We start from the raw sequence: 17487 nt of genomic DNA, 5'->3' as shown, positions 1-17487 counted from the left end.
GTGTGTATTGTGTGATTGTGTGTGTATTGTGTGATTGTGTACTGTGTGTGTGATTGTGTACTGTGTGTGTGATTGTGTACTGTGTGTATTGTGCCCAGTGTCTGTTCCCCTGTTCCCTGTGGGTGTGAGTGTGATTAATGTTTGTACTTTGCCTTTCAGTATTCCCATGTGTCCCGGTACCCGCCGTCGGAGGGGTAAGTGCAGCTCTGGGGCATCTATGGGGGGGGGGGGAGCAGAGCAGTGGGGGGGCAGTCGGGTATTGGGTCCTGGAATCAGTGGGAATAATAAAGGGAAAACTGTGGAGAATCAGTCCCTGACCCAGAAGGATCCCAAGGCTTCTCTCTTGTTTTCTGATGGCGGAGCCCAGCGGCACTGTTGGTCCCACTAAGGATTCTGGGAGGGCAGAAGTGAGTGGGTTTAGCTCTTTGCCTACAGGTACTGGTCAGACCCCTTCCTTCCTTAGCCCCAAAATTCCCTTCCAGGATTGTTATATATTAAAAACATACACACAAATACACATTATCTTACAGTAAAAGGTAGGGAATCTCCCTAATCTGACTGCCCTTACAGTAAGGAACCCCTTCCTATGCTGATGGTGAGATCCCCTTTCCTCCCCACCCCCAATGTATCACTCATTCCCCCTCTCTTGGTAGGGAATCCCATAACCTGACTGCCCTTACAGTAAGGAACCCCTTCCTATGCTGATGGTGAGATCCCCTTTCCTCCCCACCCCCAATGTATCACTCATTCCCCCTCTCTTGGTAGGGAATCCCATAACCTGACTGCCCTTACAGTAAGGAACCCCTTCCTATGCTGATGGTGAGATCCCCTTCCCTCCCCACCCCCAATGTATCACTCATTCCCCCTCTCTTGGTAGGGAATCCCATAACCTGACTGCCCTTACAGTAAGGAACCCCTTCCTATGCTGATGGTGAGATCTCTTTTCTGATCCCACATATAATCACACATATAATCATGCAATGAAACTCTGTAACTTGACTGTGAAATTTTTGGGTTTTTTTTTCCCACTCATCAGTCACTCACTTTGAGACCTCTAGATAGTAATTTCATGACCAACTGCTGTATGTTGCTCCCTTTCTCATTACTACATTACAACCTCGCCTTACAGTCAAAAGAAAATTATGATTATGCTGAATGTGAAATTTTCTTTTCCTTTTTTGCGCTATAAAAGTGAGATTCACTTTCGGCTCCAGTGATTGGACAATGTACTGAATCTCTTTGCCTCCACCTCTCATGTATCACTCGCTAAGGAATTTGATAGTCTGACTTCCTTTACAATGAAGAATCTTTTTTCTTTGCTGATGGTTAAATCTCCTTTCCTCCCTTCTGATTATCTGACGCTTCTCCACAGTACAGGAGCAGCGGGTACTGGGCGGAGCTAGCGAGCCGTGTGTATTACGGGGGATCCCATTGAGCGTCAGGGTCTAGTTGCTAGGGTTACTGTCTGCGATGTTCCTGATTGCTGTACTTCTCTTTCCATCGCAGGAATGTCTATAGCTTTAAGCGCTAACTTTGGTTGCGGTGGAATTTGTGCATTTAATGCGCGTTTTCATCTAAAGAAGAACAAAAAAAAAACAGCATTGCCAGGGCACGACTCAATGTGTCTTTTGTTTGTGCCAAATCTTTTCCACTTCTTCTGGGTCCCCTGCCCCACTGCATGCAGCACCCTAATTCTGCATGTCTGATTGGCGCCGGCCCATATGGGCCCAGTGGCACCACAACTTGCAATTAGACACAAATCCATAACCCTATGAGATTCCAGCCCTTCCCTCCTTCTTATAAAGCTCCGGTGCCTTTCTAGCTGCCCAACACTGACATGAATTAGCTCATAAAATGCCAGTCTGTGGGCACCGTGCCAGCTGCCACCTCACAGAGCAGCAACACAAAGTGCCATATGGTGGGGGGCATTTTATAACTGCAGTACGAAGCTGCTGCTGGTACAAATGTGCCCCTATAATTCTGCCACGTGAATTTGGCTTATTTACCCCAACTCTATGGGGCAGATTTATTAATCCACGGACGGTCCGAAGGCGTCTGTATGCGTTTTTTCATAATGATCGGTATTTTTGCGACTTTTTCGTATATTTTCCTGAAACTTTTTCATCGCCGTCGCGAAAAAATCGGATTGGTTTTTCCGCCGTATACTATCGCTCAATACGAAAAAAACCGCGACAGCGATGAAAAAGTCGCGACAAATAAGAAAAATCGCGACGGCGATGAAAAAGTTGCAAAATTTTCGTTTCCAATACGATTTTTTTCCCTTTCGGGATTCGGATTCGTGGATTAGTAAATCTGCCCCTATGAGTATCCATACTGAATATGGGACTTGATAAAACCAAAATAATTCATCCTTAATGGGGAGGAGGGAACGGACCTTAATGGGGAGGAGGGAACGGACCTTAATGGGGAGGAGGGAACGGACCTTAATGGGGAGGAGGGAACGGACCTTAATGGGGAGGAGGGAACGGACCTTTATGGGGAGGAGGGAACGGACCTTAATGGGGAGGAGGGAACGGACCTTAATGGGGAGGAGGGAACGGACCTTAATGGGGAGGAGGGAACGGACCTTAATGGGGAGGAGGGAACGGACCTTAATGAATTTGGCCAGAGTTTTCTAAAGAAATAAGGAAGGTTAATTTATTAAAGACATTTGCATGAACATTATAGAAATCTAACCCTAAAATAATTAATTTACCAGAGACTTGATCATATCTTAGAGATATATATATTATATAATGCATACATTTTGTCAATAAAAATATTTCCTACCATTGTGGTTTCTCGTTGGCTTATTTGCAGATCAGTAAGTGACTCCATATGTATCAGCAGGCCCCCCAGGTTATTGAGAGTCGGGGGGCTACATTCAGCTGCAGGAGGGTATTGGACCTGGGAGAGGCAGCCCGGCCCTGGGGCCAAAAGAGAGAGGCGCCATTTGGCATGTGGGATTAGGCAGATGCATGGGTCTCTGGGGCAGAGAGAGAAGTCTATAGGGGGCAGAAATCAGCTGCAGGGGGCAGAATGTGAGAATGAGACCATTGGTTGGGCCAGAGCTGCAGGTGTAGGAGAGAGGGTTCTGTGTCACCTGGTAGAGAATAGCGAGGAGAGACTTTATTGGGCCCCATCAGAACATTGTCACTTAACCTAATTTAAAAAGTTCTAAAGAACCACGCTGCAGAATAAAAAGGATTCAGAACCCAGTATTTCTAAAGTGGATCTTGCTGAGTAAAGAGTGGAACTCTCTGGCTTATTCATTGGGCAGGACTGTGCAGAGAAATGATGCACTGTATGTATTATTGGTTTGTGAGCCTCGTAATGATATGATTGGGAATGAGGGGGGACTCTTGCTGCTGACTCAGATGATTGACCCATACTGTGATGAGGAATGATTGGGCTTGTTGGGTGGCTCATGTTGGGGGTTTTGCTAGAGGAATGATTGGGCTTGTTTAGTGGCTCTTGTTGGGGGGTTTTGCTAGAGGAATGATTGGGCTTGTTGGGTGGCTCATGTTGGGGGTTTCTGACAGAGGAATGATTGGGCTTGTTGGGTGGCTCATGTTGGGGGTATTTGCTAGAGGAATGATTGGGCTTGTTGGGTGGCTCATGTTGGGGGTTTCTGACAGAGGAATGATTGGGCTTGTTGGGTGGCTCATGTTGGGGGTGTTTGCTAGAGGAATGATTGGGCTTGTTGGGTGGCTCATGTTGGGGGTGTTTGCTAGAGGAATGATTGGGCTTGTTGGGTGGCTCATGTTGGGGGTGTTTGCTAGAGGAATGATTGGGCTTGTTGGGTGGCTCATGTTGGGGGTGTTTGCTAGAGGAATGATTGGGCTTGTTGGGTGGCTCATGTTGGGGGTGTTTGCTAGAGGAATGATTGGGCTTGTTGGGTGGCTCATGTTGGGGGTTTTGCTAGAGGAATGATTGGGCTTGTTTAGTGGCTCATATTGGGGGTTTCTGACAGAGGAATGATTGGGCTTGTTGGGTGGCTCATGTTGGGGGTGTTTGCTAGAGGAATGATTGGGCTTGTTGGGTGGCTCATGTTGGGGGGTTTTCCTAGAGGAATGATTGGGCTTGTTTGGTGGCTCATGTTGGGGGTGTTTGCTAGAGGAATGATTGGGCTTGTTGGGTGGCTCATGTTGGGGGTGTTTGCTAGAGGAATGATTGGGCTTGTTTGGTGGCTCATGTTGGGGGGTTTTGCTAGAGGAATGATTGGGCTTGTTGGGTGGCTCATGTTGGGGGGTTTTCCTAGAGGAATGATTGGGCTTGTTTGGTGGCTCATGTTGGGGGGTTTTGCTAGAGGAATGATTGGGCTTGTTGGGTGGCTCATGTTGGGGGATTTTGCTGGAGGAATGATTGGGCTTGTTGGGTGGCTCATGTTGGGGGTTTTGCTAGAGGAATGATTGGGCTTGCTGGGTGGCTCATGTTGGGGGGGTTTGCTAGAGGAATGATTGGGCTTGCTGGGTGGCTCATGTTGGGGGATTTTGCTAGAGGAATGATTGGGCTTGTTGGGTGGCTCATGTTGGGGGTTTCTGACAGAGGAATGATTGGGCTTGTTTGGTGGCTCATGTTGGGGGTGTCTGGAAGATGATTGAGGAATGGTAGGAAGCCTACAGCATACATCTAGTGCTCTATATAGTGCCCCGGGCCCCCCTGTTTATCTGGGCATTGCCATAAACAAGCAGCTAAGAAATGAGCAGGGCACACAGTGTGATGAACTGTTCTGATCTTTCCTATTGGCTCAGTTAAACCTCTTCTTTTATTGAAGGAATTTTGAGGAGCGCGACCAAGTGGAGGCCCAGAGATACGCCTTGTGCAAGTACGACTTTGTGGCCCGGAACTCAAACGAACTCTCTGTCCTTAAAGATGATGTCTTGGAGGTAATGTGTGGCCACTGTATGGCTTGTTGTTTGCTTCCTAGTGGCATTAAAGGGGAACTCCACCCAAAAGCTGTTTTATTTGTATAGAGAACATCCTCCTAATAAAAAGGCATTTCTGCCAATTGCTTTGCACAGCAGTGTCTGTCCCTTGCTTGCGGAGTTTATCCGCACCCCGAGAATCTGCCTCATGTAGGAGGAGCCTAACAGCTACTGATTTTTCCTCTTGGGTGGAGCCAGAAAAATCCCAAGGGGGGAATCTGTTGTTCTGCTTTTAGTGAAGCCCCCAAATCCTGTAGAGTAAAGTGCAAACATGTGACTCTTGTGTGACTTCCCCAGGTCCTCGATGATAAGAAGCAGTGGTGGAAAGTCCGGAGCTCGAGTGGGGCAGTCGGTTTTGTGCCAAACAATATTTTGGTAGCAATGAAGCCACAAGATCAGTCAGCAAAGCCAATGGAAGCCGCGTACACGCACACAATCCAGGTACCATCTAGCGCCTGGGTCAGTACCACCTGATATGGTGCCCCCGGCACACACACAGCCCAGCCTCTAATGTCACACGTTGATTAATCTGCCCCCATTATATTGCCAAGCTGTGTGTTAGTGCTGATTGTGTCTGTCTGTAGCTTCTGATGCCAAAGGAGGAGTTTGAGATCTTCCAGGTACCACTTCCCCGAGTGCCCCCTCTGATCATTCACTTCTACCTTTGCACTGACTCAAAGTTGCTTTTCCTTTAGCCTCCCTATTCCTTCTGTGTGTTCTCCTTAATGGTACATACCTGTATATCTGTCTGTGTGCGTGCCTGTCCCTTCCCAGAATTCCCTGTGTGTGCATGCCTGTCCCTTCCCAGAATTCCCTGTGTGCTGTGTTTGCATGTCTGTCCCTTCCCAGAATTCCCTGTGTGCCTCTTTTGTTCGTTCATTTGGGCCTTTGGGGGGGCCTGGGGCCACACCTTTCTCAGAGAGGATGTGGCTTTCAATCCCCCTGGGTTGCTGGGGCTTTTGGTTTCCCAGGTGGGAGTGTCTTGGCCTGTGGATGTTATGGAGACATTGGGTGTGTAAGAGCAATATGGCGGCTCTCCTTTGGGTGCCAGTTGTGTTATATCTGACTCTCTCTCTCCCCCCCACCCACAGCGATTACTGGGAGAACTGTCTCAGGTAATTCCTTCTTCCCTACTGCGCTCACCTTTATAAAGCTTGGGGGGGTAAAACCATTATCATTGAAATATACTTATTTAGCAGTATGTGCGCTTGGGTAATCCTAAATAGGAAACCGCCATTTTAAGAATTAAGGGCCTCCCCCTGGGATCATAGGATTCACAGTGCACACAAACAAGCCAAGGCACACATACATGCTAGGCCCCATCAGCCAATGAATGGGCAGTTCTGCCTTTTGCTCTCACACTACTTCCTGTTACAGTTAGAGCTGCATCACTTCCTGTCAGCTGATCTCTGAGGGAGCACACAGCCCATCACTTCCTGTCAGCTGATCTCTGAGGGAGCACACAGCCCATCACTTCCTGTCAGCTGATCTCTGAGGGAGCACACAGCCCATTACAAAATGGCGGCTCAAGGGAAAGGGCAATATTTACTGATATATATATTCCAGTTTGGGGTGATTCTTTAATAGGCAACTTAACATAATATAAACTGTCTGTTGGCTAAGCATTCATTCTGGGGGTATAGTTTTCCTTTAATTTTGTTTCCATGCTACCCCTAAGGTTCTGGTATAAATGCAGTACGTGTGTCAGTGGTTCCCTTTGAGACCGCAGCAACCACCAATGTGGCAGCTCCCATCCACACGTGTAAATACAAATATATGGAACGTATTGAGGGGCGGCGGCATGGCCATGGGGGTTGGGCTTTCTGTTCTTTCCCCGCCCCCGCAGAGCAAAGTGAATGTGGATTCGGCAGATTTGGGGTTACGGGGAATGTGAATCCGATAAAGGAAGTGGTTTTGGTTGGTCGGTTGCGGAATCCGATAAAGGAAGTGGATTTGGTTGGTCGGTTGCTGACTGGGAGGAGGAATTCGCCAGAATGCGCAGATTGTGATATTGGGATTTTTGCATTATAAGAACTTTTTAGGGAAAGTCGCGTTTAATGACCCGTTTTTGTCTGTGTAGAAACAGAAGTCCGACCTTATACAAAGCCAAGCGGGTCCAATCCCAGCCGCCCCCTCTCCACCGCCAAACCCAGCGCCAACGTATTCCCCACTCGCTAATTCCCAGCAACCAACGCTGCCCGTGGCCAAGCTCTTCACTGCCGGACCAATCAGTCGACAGAGCAGTTTGTCCAGTGACAGCGGGGGAGGAAGTGTCCGAGAGCAACATGGCCTCCAGCAGGTTCCAGCTGACCGTAAGCCTCCTTGTCTGTACATGGATCTGTCCTGCACTGGCCTTTATGGCTACCTGCCGCCATTTGTATTTCAGCATTAAAACCTCCTTCTCTGCCTCCCACTCATATACTGTCATCTGTGTTCTAGTCCCGCCCTCTGCTTGATTCACAGACTCCCTGCTCCTCCCCCTGTAAGCTCTCATCAGGGTACTCTAGTCCCACCCACTGCTTCATTCACAGACTCCCTGCCCCTCCCCCTGTAAGCTCACATCAGGGTACTCTAGTCCCGCCCACTGCTTGATTCACAGACTCCCTGCTCCTCCCCCTGTAAGCTCTCATCAGGGTACTCTAGTCCCACCCACTGCTTCATTCACAGACTCCCTGCCCCTCCCCCTGTAAGCTTTCATCAGGGTACTCTAGTCCCACCCACTGCTTGATTCACAGACTCCCTGCTCCTCCCCCTGTAAGCTCTCATCAGGGTACTCTAGTCCCACCCACTGCTTCATTCACAGACTCCCTGCCCCTCCCCCTGTAAGCTCACATCAGGGTACTCTAGTCCCGCCCACTGCTTGATTCACAGACTCCCTGCCCCTCCCCCTGTAAGCTCTCATCAGGGTACTCTAGTCCCACCCACTGCTTCATTCACAGACTCCCTGCCCCTCCCCCTGTAAGCTTTCATCAGGGTACTCTAGTCCCACCCACTGCTTGATTCACAGACTCCCTGCCCCTCCCCCTGTAAGCTCTCATCAGGTTACTCTAGTCCCGCCCACTGCTTCGTTCACAGACTCCCTGCCCCTCCCCCTGTAAGCTTTCATCAGGGTACTCTAGTCCCACCCACTGCTTGATTCACAGACTCCCTGCCCCTCCCCCTGTAAGCTCTCATCAGGTTACTCTAGTCCCGCCCACTGCTTCGTTCACAGACTCCCTGCCCCTCCCCCTGTAAGCTCACATCAGGGTACTCTAGTCCCGCCCACTGCTTCATTCACAAACTTCCTGCCCCATCCCCTGTAAGCTCTCATCAGAGTGTTCTAGTCCCGCCCTCTGCTTCACTCACAGACTCCCTGCCCCTCCCCCTGTAAGCTCTCATCAGAGAGTTCTAGTCCCACCCACTGCTTCTAGTCCCGCCTACTGCTTCATTCACAGACTCCCTGCCCCTCCCCCTGTAAGCTCTCATCAGGTTACTCTAGTCCCGCCCACTGCTTCGTTCACAGACTCCCTGCCCCTCCCCCTGTAAGCTCACATCAGGGTACTCTAGTCCCGCCCACTGCTTGATTCACAGACTCCCTGCCCCTCCCCCTGTAAGCTCTCATCAGGGTACTCTAGTCCCACCCACTGCTTCATTCACAGACTCCCTGCCCCTCCCCCTGTAAGCTTTCATCAGGGTACTCTAGTCCCACCCACTGCTTGATTCACAGACTCCCTGCCCCTCCCCCTCTAAGCTCTCATCAGGTTACTCTAGTCCCGCCCACTGCTTCGTTCACAGACTCCCTGCCCCTCCCCCTGTAAGCTCACATCAGGTTACTCTAGTCCCGCCCACTGCTTCATTCACAAACTTCCTGCCCCATCCCCTGTAAGCTCTCATCAGAGTGTTCTAGTCCCGCCCTCTGCTTCACTCACAGACTCCCTGCCCCTCCCCCTGTAAGCTCTCATCAGAGAGTTCTAGTCCCACCCACTGCTTCTAGTCCCGCCTACTGCTTCATTCACAGACTCCCTGCCCCTCCCCCTGTAAGCTCTCATCAGGGTACTCTAGTCCCACCCACTGCTTGATTCACAGACTCCCTGCCCCTCCCCCTGGAAGCTCTCATCAGGTTACTCTAGTCCCGCCCACTGCTTCATTCACAGACTCCCTGCCCCTCCCCCTGTAAGCTCTCATCAGGGTACTCTAGTCCCGCCCACTGCTTCATTCACAGACTCCTTGCCCCTCCCCCTGGAAGCTCTCATCAGGTTACTCTAGTCCCACCCACTGCTTCATTCACAGACTCCCTGCCCCTCCCCCTGTAAGCTCTCATCAGGGTACTCTAGTCCCGCCCACTGCTTCGTTCACAGACTCCCTGCCCCTCCCCCTGGAAGCTCTCATCAGGTTACTCTAGTCCCGCCCACTGCTTCGTTCACAGACTCCCTGCCCCTCCCCCTGTAAGCTCTCATCAGGGTACTCTAGTCCCGCCCACTGCTTCGTTCACAGACTCCCTGCCCCTACCCCTGTAAGCTCACATCAGGGTACTCTAGTCCCGCCCACTGCTTTGTTCACAGACTCCCTGCCCCTCCCCCTCCCCCTGTAAGCTCTCATCAGGGTACTCTAGTCCCGCCCACTGCTTCGTTCACAGACTCCCTGCCCCTACCCCTGTAAGCTCACATCAGGGTACTCTAGTCCCGCCCACTGCTTTGTTCACAGACTCCCTGCCCCTCCCCCTGTAAGCTCTCATCAGAGAGTTCTAGTCCCACCCACTGCTTCTAGTCCCGCCTACTGCTTCATTCACAGACTCCCTGCCCCTCCCCCTGTAAGCTCTCATCAGGTTACTCTAGTCCCGCCCACTGCTTCGTTCACAGACTCCCTGCCCCTCCCCCTGTAAGCTCACATCAGGGTACTCTAGTCCCGCCCACTGCTTGATTCACAGACTCCCTGCCCCTCCCCCTGTAAGCTCTCATCAGGGTACTCTAGTCCCACCCACTGCTTCATTCACAGACTCCCTGCCCCTCCCCCTGTAAGCTTTCATCAGGGTACTCTAGTCCCACCCACTGCTTCATTCACAGACTCCCTGCCCCTCCCCCTGTAAGCTCTCATCAGGGTACTCTAGTCCCGCCCACTGCTTCATTCACAAACTTCCTGCCCCATCCCCTGTAAGCTCTCATCAGAGTGTTCTAGTCCCGCCCTCTGCTTCACTCACAGACTCCCTGCCCCTCCCCCTGTAAGCTCTCATCAGAGAGTTCTAGTCCCACCCACTGCTTCTAGTCCCGCCTACTGCTTCATTCACAGACTCCCTGCCCCTCCCCCTGTAAGCTCTCATCAGGGTACTCTAGTCCCACCCACTGCTTGATTCACAGACTCCCTGCCCCTCCCCCTGGAAGCTCTCATCAGGGTACTCTAGTCCCGCCCACTGCTTCATTCACAGACTCCTTGCCCCTCCCCCTGGAAGCTCTCATCAGGTTACTCTAGTCCCACCCACTGCTTCATTCACAGACTCCCTGCCCCTCCCCCTGTAAGCTCTCATCAGGTTACTCTAGTCCCGCCCACTGCTTCATTCACAGACTCCCTGCCCCTCCCCCTGTAAGCTCTCATCAGGGTACTCTAGTCCCGCCCACTGCTTCATTCACAGACTCCTTGCCCCTCCCCCTGGAAGCTCTCATCAGGTTACTCTAGTCCCACCCACTGCTTCATTCACAGACTCCCTGCCCCTCCCCCTGTAAGCTCTCATCAGGGTACTCTAGTCCCGCCCACTGCTTCGTTCACAGACTCCCTGCCCCTCCCCCTGGAAGCTCTCATCAGGTTACTCTAGTCCCGCCCACTGCTTCGTTCACAGACTCCCTGCCCCTCCCCTGTAAGCTCTCATCAGGGTACTCTAGTCCCGCCCACTGCTTCGTTCACAGACTCCCTGCCCCTACCCCTGTAAGCTCACATCAGGGTACTCTAGTCCCGCCCACTGCTTTGTTCACAGACTCCCTGCCCCTCCCCCTCCCCCTGTAAGCTCTCATCAGGGTACTCTAGTCCCGCCCACTGCTTCGTTCACAGACTCCCTGCCCCTACCCCTGTAAGCTCACATCAGGGTACTCTAGTCCCGCCCACTGCTTTGTTCACAGACTCCCTGCCCCTCCCCCTGTAAGCTCTCATCGGGGTACTCTAGTCCCGCCCACTGCTTCATTCACAAACTTCCTGCCCCTCCCCCTGTAAGCTCTCATCAGAGTGTTCTAGTCCCGCCCTCTGCTTCACTCACAGACTCCCTGCCCCTCCCCCTGTAAGCTCTCATCAGAGTGTTCTAGTCCCGCCCTCTGCTTCACTCACAGACTCCCTGCCCCTCCCCCTGTAAGCTCTCATCAGGGTACTCTAGTCCCGCCCACTGCTTCATTCACAGACTCCTTGCCCCTCCCCCTGTAAGCTCTCATCAGGGCACTCTAGTCCCGCCCACTAATTGAGTCCCTGACTCCCCATGTTCTTTTGGTGTAGGCAGGAAATCCCAGATGGAGGAGGTGCAGGATGAGCTGATCCACAGACTGACCATTGGGCGCAGTGCGGCGCAGAAGAAGTTCACCGTGCCGCGGCTGAACGCGCCGGCTGTCCATATTTCGTACAGTTCGCCGGCAGAGGATGTGAAATCCTGGTTACAGGCCAAAGGCTTCAATTCCGTGTAAATATTTATTTTGCTCTTTTCTAACCTTTTTGCGCCATCCGCGTCACCATGGTAACCCTATTGGCTCTTCTCATTGGTAGAACCGTCGACAGCCTCGGGGTGCTCACAGGGGCCCAGCTTTTCTCTCTCACCAAGGATGAACTGAAGACTGTGTGTCCGGAAGGCCCGAGGGTGTACAACCAAGTTACAGTGCAGAAGGCCGCCATAGAGGTAAGTGCCCCTGGGCATACCCTGCAGGGCAAATTGGGCTCCAGAAGCACCAGTTTTCTGGGGGCCCGGCCCATCCAGTTACCCCCCTGTGCACATCCACAGCTCTGATTGGCTACAGCTTGCTCTAGCTCTGATTGGCTACAGGTTTGTTGTAGGCCAGGCTACTTTCCTGTTGGGGAGACCATAGGAAATATAAGTGGCAATTGATTCCGTAGCCAATGAGAGGCCACTAGCTGCGTCTCCTGTACCTTTGGGCCAATGGCAGAAGCGGCAGATTTTCCACCCCAGTAATTACCTGATACTGCCCCTGCCATTCCCTGCAATCTACCCCATGACTGATGGAGGCAAGTAAAGGCAATGGGCAATGAGGCAGTAATTGGTAGTCACTGACAGTACTTTGCTAGCCCACCAAAACCCAAAGAATGAGGCTCATTGGGGATACCTGGTTATTGTACTAAAGAGAGGGCTGGCTATGACTAGCAATCATGGGGTACAGTGCACCCAGTGTATTAGGGTTTGGGGGATACATTGGGGATACCTGGTTATTGTACTAAAGAGAGGGCTGGCTATGACTAGCAATCATGGGGTACAGTGCACCTAGTGTATTAGGGTTTGGGGGATACATTGGGGATACCCGGTTATTGTACTAAAGAGAGGGCTGGCTATGACTAGCAATCATGGGGTACAGTGCACCCAGTGTATTAGGGTTTGGGGGATACATTGGGGATACCTGGTTATTGTACTAAAGAGAGGGCTGGCTATGACTAGCAATCATGGGGTACAGTGCACCTAGTGTATTAGGGTTTGGGGGATACATTGGGGATACCCGGTTATTGTACTAAAGAGAGGGCTGGCTATGACTAGCAATCATGGGGTACAGTGCACCCAGTGTATTAGGGTTTGGGGGATACATTGGGGATACCTGGTTATTGTACTAAAGAGAGGGCTGGCTATGACTAGCAATCATGGGGTACAGTGCACCCAGTGTATTAGGGTTTGGGGGATACATTGGGGATACCTGGTTATTGTACTAAAGAGAGGGCTGGCTATGACTAGCAATCATGGGGTACAGTGCACCCAGTGTATTAGGGTTTGGGGGATACATTGGGGATACCCGGTTATTGTACTAAAGAGAGGGCTGGCTATGACTAGCAATCATGGGGTACAGTGCACCCAGTGTATTAGGGTTTGGGGGATACATTGGGGATACCCGGTTATTGTACTAAAGAGAGGGTTGGCTATGACTAGCAATCATGGGGTACAGTGCACCCAGTGTATTAGGGTTTGGGGGATACATTGGGGATACCTGGTTATTGTACTAAAGAGAGGGCTGGGTATGACTAGCAATCATGGGGTACAGTGCACCCAGTGTATTAGGGTTTGGGGGATACATTGGGGATACCCGGTTATTGTACTAAAGAGAGGGTTGGGTATGACTAGCAATCATGGGGTACAGTGCACCCAGTGTATTAGGGTTTGGGGGATACATTGGGGATACCCGGTTATTGTACTAAAGAGAGGGTTGGGTATGACTAGCAATCATGGGGTACAGTGCACCCAGTGTATTAGGGTTTGGGGGATCACCTATATCCTTATATCCTGCAGGAACAAAGTGGGGGCTCAGAGCTGCTAGAGATCATGAAGAAACGGCAGGAAAGGATAAACATGGCAGCCAGCGACTCCGGGGTGGAATCCTTCGATGAAGGGAACAGCCACTGACTCCGGTGATTGGGTGGTTGAAGCCCCAATGGAGGGGGGATCGTGGGGCAAGGATTCTACCCGAATGTGCCCGGGGGTCCGACGGGCCCAGTGTGAGTGATGCCGCTGTTTGATAAGACTTTTCTAGACTTTATTCTGCTTTATACTCTTTGTATGATTTGCCAGATGTTATTTAACCCCTTGTGGAACAGATGCCAATTGATATTTAAGGAGGGGCTCCTGACATGCCCACCGGATTGTACAGACGCAACAAAGAGGTGGATTTGGCTACTGTGGGGGCAAAAGGCTACTGGAGAGGGGGGTGCTAGCACTCATGTTACAGCACAATTAGCCACTCCCCCCTGGCAGAGCGACTGCGCCCCCTATGGTGAGATGGCGCCACGTTGTGTGTGTAAATAGGAACATTATCAGTATTTTCCATGAGTTCTGCTCCGTGGAACAGTGGTTTCTACCAGGACCAACCTCTTTCTCCTTCTTTCTGTAAATAAAATTTAAAGCAAATCTGTAAATAATAAGTAATGGGTTATTTTTCTACAGATATTCTGCACTGATCATTACAGGGTGGGGAGGAAAGGGGATCTCACCATCAGCATAGGAAGGGGTTCCTTACTGTAAGGGCAGTCAGGTTATGGGGTTCCCTACCCAGAGAGGGGGAATGAGTGATACATTGGGGGTGGGGGGAGGAAAGGGGATCTCACCATCAGCATAGGAAGGGGTTCCTTACTGTAAGGGCAGTCAGGTTATGGGGTTCCCTACCCAGAGAGGGGGAATGAGTGATACATTGGGGGTGGGGGGAAAGGGGATCTCACCATCAGCATAGGAAGGGGCTCCTTACTGTAAGGGCAGTCAGCTTATGGGATTCCCTACCCAGAGAGGGGGAATGAGTGATACATTGGGGGGGGAGGAAAGGGGATCTCACCATCAGCATAGGAAGGGGTTCCTTACTGTAAGGGCAGTCAGGTTATGGGGTTCCCTACCCAGAGAGGGGGAATGAGTGATACATTGGGGGTGGGGGGAAAGGGGATCTCACCATCAGCATAGGAAGGGGCTCCTTACTGTAAGGGCAGTCAGCTTATGGGATTCCCTACCAAGAGAGGGGGAATGAGTGATACATTGGGGGTGGGGAGGAAAGGGGATCTCACCATCAGCATAGGAAGGGGTTCCTTACTGTAAGGGCAGTCAGGTTATGGGGTTCCCTTCCAAGAGAGGGGGAATGAGTGATTCATTGGGGGTGGGGAGTAAAGGGGATCTCACCATCAGCATAGGAAGGGGTTCCTTACTGTAAGGGCAGTCAGGTTATGGAATTCCCTACCAAGGGAAGGCATTATGAGTGATACATTGGGGGTGGGGTTCCCTCAGTGGGTCGGGCCATGGTACTGTTCTGGAGATATGGGGTTCCCTCAGTGGGTCGGGCCTTGGTACCGTTCTGGAGATATGGGGTTCCCTCAGTGGGTCGGGCCATGGTACCGTTCTGGAGATATGGGGTTCCCTCAGTGGGTCGGGCCTTGGTACCGTTCTGGAGATATCGGTTTCCCTCAGTGGGTCGGGCCATGGTACCGTTCTGGAGATATGGGTTTCCGTCAGTGGGTCGGGCCATGGTACCGTTCTGGAGATATGGGTTTCCCTCAGTGGGTCAGGCCTTGGTACAGTTCTGGAGATATGGGTTGCCCTCAGTGGGTCGGCCATGGTACTGTTCTGGAGATATGAGTTTCCCTCAGTGGGTTGGGCCATGGTACCATTCTGGAGATATGGGGTTCCCTCAGTGGGTCGGGCCTTGGTACCGTTCTGGGGATATGGGGTTCCCTCAATGGGTCGGGCCTTGGTACCTTTCTGGAGATATGGGGTTGCCTCAGTGGGTCGGGCCATGGTAACGTTCTGGAGATATGGGGTTCCCTCAGTTGGTTGGGCCTTGGTACCGTTCTGGAGATATGGGGTTCCCACAGTGGGTTGGGCCATGGTACCGTTCTGGAGATATGGGGTTCCCTCAGTGGGTCGGCCATGGTACCGTTCTGGAGATATGGGGTTCCCTTAGTGGGTCGGGCCTTGGTACCGTTATAGAGATATGGGGTTCCCTCAGTGGGTCGGGCCTTGGTACCGTTATAGAGATATGGGGTTCCCTCAGTGGGTCGGGCCTTGGTACCGTTATAGAGATATGGGGTTCCCTCAGTGGGTCGGGCCTTGGTACCGTTATAGAGATATGGGGTTCCCTCAGTGGGTCGGGCCATGGTACCGTTCTGGAGATATAGGGTTCCCTCAGTGGGTCGGGCCATGGTACCGTTATAGAGATATGGGGTTCCCTCAGTGGGTCGGCCATGGTACCGTTCTGGAGATATGGGGTTCCCTCAGTGGGTCGGGCCATGGTACCGTTCTGGAGATATGGGGTTCCCTCAGTGGGTCGGGCCTTGGTACCGTTCTGGAGATATGGGGTTCCCTCAGTGGGTCGGGCCTTGGTACCGTTATAGAGATATGGGGTTCCCTCAGTGGGTCGGGCCTTGGTACCGTTATAGAGATATGGGGTTCCCTCAGTGGGTCGGGCCTTGGTACCGTTATAGAGATATGGGGTTCCCTCAGTGGGTCGGGCCATGGTACCGTTATAGAGATATGGGGTTCCCTCAGTGGGTCGGGCCATGGTACCGTTATAGAGATATGGGGTTCCCTTAGTGGGTCGGGCCTTGGTACCGTTATAGAGATATGGGGTTCCCTCAGTGGGGTCGGGCCTTGGTACCGTTATAGAGATATGGGGTTCCCTCAGTGGGTCGGGCCATGGTACCGTTATAGAGATATGGGGTTCCCTTAGTGGGTCGGGCCTTGGTACCGTTATAGAGATATGGGGTTCCCTCAGTGGGTCGGGCCTTGGTACCGTTATAGAGATATGGGGTTCCCTCAGTGGGTCGGGCCATGGTACCGTTATAGAGATATGGGGTTCCCTCAGTGGGTCGGGCCATGGTACCGTTATAGAGATATGGGGTTCCCTTAGTGGGTCGGGCCATGGTACCGTTATAGAGATATGGGGTTCCCTTAGTGGGTCGGGCCTTGGTACCGTTATAGAGATATGGGGTTCCCTCAGTGGGTCGGGCCTTGGTACAGTTATAGAGATATGGGGTTCCCTCAGTGGGTCGGGCCTTGGTACCGTTATAGAGATATGGGGTTCCCTCAGTGGGTCGGGCCTTGGTACCGTTATAGAGATATGGGGTTCCCTCAGTGGGTCGGGCTTTGGTACCGTTATAGAGATATGGGGTTCCCTCAGTGGGTCGGGCCTTGGTACCGTTATAAAGATATGGGGTTCCCTCAGTGGGTCGGGCCATGGTACAGAGGCACATCTGGGAGTCTGGGTTTGGTCGGTGCCAGTAGAACCCTGTGTTTGAGTATAATGTTTGGTGCAAGAGGAATAATGGGCCAGGGCTGTTCTCATGGTTTGGGCCCCTGGTTCCAGTGACCTTAAGGTTATGGGGTACAACTCTGCGCTCCCTGCTTTGTGGAACCATTTGGGGGGCCCTTCCCTGTTTCAGCACAATAATCCCCCTCCCCCCTCGATACACAGAGCTGGGTCCTACAGAATGGGTTTGCTGAGATGGGAAGAACCTGACTGAGCCCTGACCCCCCAACCCAACAGAACCCCTGTGGGATGGAACCCCAACTGTGAGCCTGACCCCCAACATCACTGCCCAACCTCACTAATGGGGCTGAATGGGAGCAACTCCCAGCAACACTGTTCCACCATCTAGTGGGAACCTTCCCAGAAGGGCAGGGGCAGTTATAGCAGCAAGGGGAGGGGCAACCCAACTGCCCCCTGTGGGATGGAACCCCGACTGTGAGCCTGACCCCCAACATCACTGCCCAACCTCACTAATGGGGCTGAATGGGAGCAACTCCCAGCAACACTGTTCCACCATCTAGTGGGAACCTTCCCAGAAGGGCAGGGGCAGTTATAGCAGCAAGGGGAGGGGCAACCCAACTGCCCCCTGTGGGATGGAACCCCGACTGTGAGCCTGACCC

The 17487-nt window shown here is 52.1% G+C and overlaps 1 protein-coding gene across 6 annotated transcripts in view; it reads left to right on the top strand.

The window, feature by feature from the left end:
• eps8 (epidermal growth factor receptor pathway substrate 8) overlaps window positions 1-14006 on the top strand; it is a 49573-nt gene extending 35567 nt beyond the window's left edge. For 5 of the 6 annotated variants that reach the window (XM_031898064.1, XM_031898066.1, XM_031898067.1 and 2 more), the window contains 7 exons: window positions 160-194; window positions 4778-4889; window positions 5226-5369; window positions 7009-7240; window positions 11379-11559; window positions 11643-11772; window positions 13378-14006. In XM_031898064.1, the coding sequence (XP_031753924.1) occupies window positions 160-194; window positions 4778-4889; window positions 5226-5369; window positions 7009-7240; window positions 11379-11559; window positions 11643-11772; window positions 13378-13491 (948 nt within the window). In that variant the 3' untranslated portion in view covers window positions 13492-14006. 6 annotated transcript variants of the gene reach the window in all.
• The last annotated feature ends 3481 nt before the right edge of the window (window positions 14007-17487 follow it).

This window comes from Xenopus tropicalis, chromosome 3 (genome assembly GCF_000004195.4).
Source record: "Xenopus tropicalis strain Nigerian chromosome 3, UCB_Xtro_10.0, whole genome shotgun sequence".
Lineage (NCBI taxonomy): Eukaryota > Metazoa > Chordata > Amphibia > Anura > Pipidae > Xenopus > Xenopus tropicalis.
The sequence above is the reverse complement of the archived record's forward strand: the minus strand, read 5'-3'. Positions and strand labels throughout refer to the sequence as shown.